This window comes from Argiope bruennichi, chromosome 10 (assembly GCF_947563725.1).
Source record: "Argiope bruennichi chromosome 10, qqArgBrue1.1, whole genome shotgun sequence".
Classification (NCBI taxonomy): domain Eukaryota; kingdom Metazoa; phylum Arthropoda; class Arachnida; order Araneae; family Araneidae; genus Argiope; species Argiope bruennichi.
In genome coordinates this window covers 103,788,548-103,791,527 of record NC_079160.1, presented here as the reverse complement: position 1 = coordinate 103,791,527, position 2,980 = coordinate 103,788,548, and the positions used below count along the sequence as shown (strand labels likewise).

General features: G+C 31.2%; 1 protein-coding gene across 1 annotated transcript; it reads right to left on the bottom strand.

Annotated features, from left to right (window-relative positions):
- Positions 1-549: 549 nt before the first annotated feature.
- Positions 550-1,056, bottom strand: LOC129987693 (uncharacterized). The gene has a single exon (XM_056095644.1). The coding sequence runs from the start codon at positions 1,054-1,056 to the stop codon at positions 550-552; it is 507 nt and encodes a 168-aa protein (XP_055951619.1).
- Positions 1,057-2,980: the final 1,924 nt, after the last annotated feature.

Below are 2,980 nucleotides of genomic sequence, written 5' to 3'. Positions count from 1 at the left end.
GCAGTTCCTCTCAGATCGCTTCGCGATCCAAGCGCTTCGCTCTCTCGCCATCTACTAAATCGCTTTAGTCTAGCAACAGATATATTCAGATTCAATTTATTCCAAAATATGGTGAAACAGTGAAAGAAAGAAAAAATGTAAAGCAAAAAGTACACTCGCAAAAATCACTTGCATCGAAGACTTTGTAAACACAAATAAGATACTTTTAAATGATAATACACTTTCAATTAAATGACTATATACATCCACCAATGAAACAAATTTTTAAAAAATATGCTTTTCTCACAATTTTTCAAATTTGGGAACTATATCATAGAAACAGAATAAAAAATTTATATTTACAAAAATACAAATTCAAAAAAAATTGTACTTTTCTCACACTTATTCAAATTTGGAAGCTACACTACAGAAACAGAATAAGAATTTGATATTTACAAAAAAATAAATTGTCTGAAAGCAGCTATATTCGAATTCAGTGCATTACAAAATAAGACAAAACAATGAAAGAAATAAAAAAATTAAGGAAAAACGCACACTCGAAAATTGAACCTAATTCTCCTCTAGCAAGGTATAGACCATGAGATCACAACATTGGTTAAATGGAGAAATATTTTTACAGCTATTACCTACAGGATAAATACAGATGTCTCGATTTGCAGGTGGTTCGTTATTATCTCCAACAAATATCGCTGCAATCTCTGCTTTTGTAATAGGTTGGTTATATCTAAGTATATCTAAATTTCTAATCTCCATGAAAACCATCTTGATATTTGTAACAGGATTTTCTTCAATTATACGATGAATTTGCAGGTAACAATCAATGAACGGATTGATTACTCTCAACATAGAATTCAATCTTTTCATCACAGAGACCAAACATCCTTCATTTCTTTCCATGCGTTTTTCAGTGGCTTCATTGGTATGAAACACATATAACTGACCATAACCTGGTTTGTTATGACCACTGTTTAAAGGAGAAACCATGTGGTACATCTGACCATGAATCCTATAGCAATATGGCCCTTTCCCAGGAGGAGGTTTAATTTGAGCTCCCATGGAAGCAAAAGCTAAGGCAGAATTATATTCTCTTATATGCTTCCGATAGTTTCTTCCTTCGATTGAATTACTAATCAGTAAGTCTTTAATATTTCTGGTGGATTCAACAGTTGTTTCAATATATATATATATATATATATATATATTTTTATCGTGACAACATTTCGTGTATTTGCCACTTGAATTTTCTTCTTTTCTCCAGTAACGTGCCTGGCAAAAAGAATGGAGTCCTGACATAGTTCCACAACTATGCTTCTGTAGTTCGGAATCTTCTTATAAACGATTCTTGAGCTTTTTCATTCGACCTGTCTTCTCGTTTTCGACGATTTCATTTTAAAATCGATACGGCATGCCTTAAAGCCATTGTAAAAAATTTTGTCCGTTTTTTGACCTTTCATTTGTTGTTAAAAAAATTTTCAAACCGATGCAAGAATAGCGTTTGCTTGAAAACTTATCAAATCGCGTTTGATGCTCCCGAGTGAGGTCGATAGTGAGCGGTGATTAACAAAGTGAGTCGGACAAGTGAGTGAAAGTGAGTCGGACAATTAACAAATTCCGCCTGATTTTGAATCCACGTAAGAGTTTTATAGATGAAAATACAATTGTCAATAATCAGAACACAGTGCACATGCGTGAATATTCTACGGCAGTTGAGATAACGCAAATGGGTTAATTTTCTAAGCCAGTTGGGGTAACGCAATGCAGATTAGAAATTTTTAATTTCCTTTATTCTGTTTTATTTTAATTCAAAAGTATTTCAGAATGAACCCGAAACAATTAATTAACAATGTTTAATTTTAAATGCATCAAATACTAAGAAAATAAACAGAATAGTTTGAAATAATGGTCGAAAGCATGTTAAACCTAACCTCGTTAGCGTGGGTAAAAAACTGAAGTCTTACTCACTTGGCGGTGTCATGTGATGCTAAACGGCAATTAACAAATTGATTTGCGTCTAAGTAAGCATTTTATATATATAGATAAATATTTATTACATTTTCAGATGAATTAGTTTATTTTAAAAGCTAATGCAAATTATATATTTAAACGTTCTTTAATAGATTGCTCATGTTATTTAAATAAATTTAAAAAAAGGTTTTAAAAAAACATTTATGCTGCATCATTATTCATTCATGAAGAGAATTCAATGGAATAAATTAAATTCCATGCAACTCAAGATTATATTTCAATATAAAAATATCAAAGCCAACCATTTATTAACAATTCTTTTAACTATTCCCTTTACTTGACAGGGTTTAGCGAAGGAAAACAATCTAGCATTATTTACAACTATTCTGATAAGTTTCTAGATTCTGAAAAAGATTCTATTTGATTTATATCTATAATATATTTTCTAACAAAAATTCCTCTCCATTCTTTGCAAGAATTCGATTTTTTTTATTGACTCCACATTCTTTGACAAAATAACGAAGTCTATGTTTTTCCTTTCTTCGAAGATATATACGCAGGGAAACTATATAAAAGAAATATAACCAAAGATATGTAGAAAGAATGACAAAAGAATCGCAAAGCTAACCACGGCAAAGAAAACCTGGGCATCTATTTTTTTTACTCTCTGCAAAATATTTTGAATAAATTGTTTTTTAAAAAAATTGATGCCCTATTTTGACATTTTGCTTTGACTAAGGGATTCAAAAAGGAATTTATAGAAATAAATATTGAGGGTGTCCATTACGGTTGTCAAAAAACACTTTCTATATTTATCTTTATTATTGGGAATACTACGAGTACGTAAATGAAAAGTCCCTGAACAATGAATTATGCCTCTTCACTCATTTGATGGATGGATCAATGGTGATGGTTTAAGTTACCTCCACTTCAAAAAGGAAATATGCCTCTTCCCCAAAGGATGGGTTTTGAGTCGGGATCTATTATGACCATCAAAGCTTTTTAACATCCAAGC

Excerpts from the sequence above, each read along its gene's own strand:
- LOC129987693 (XM_056095644.1), bottom strand. The coding sequence starts at position 1,056 with ATGGGAGCTCAAATTAAACCTCCTCCTGGGAAAGGGCCATATTGCTAT.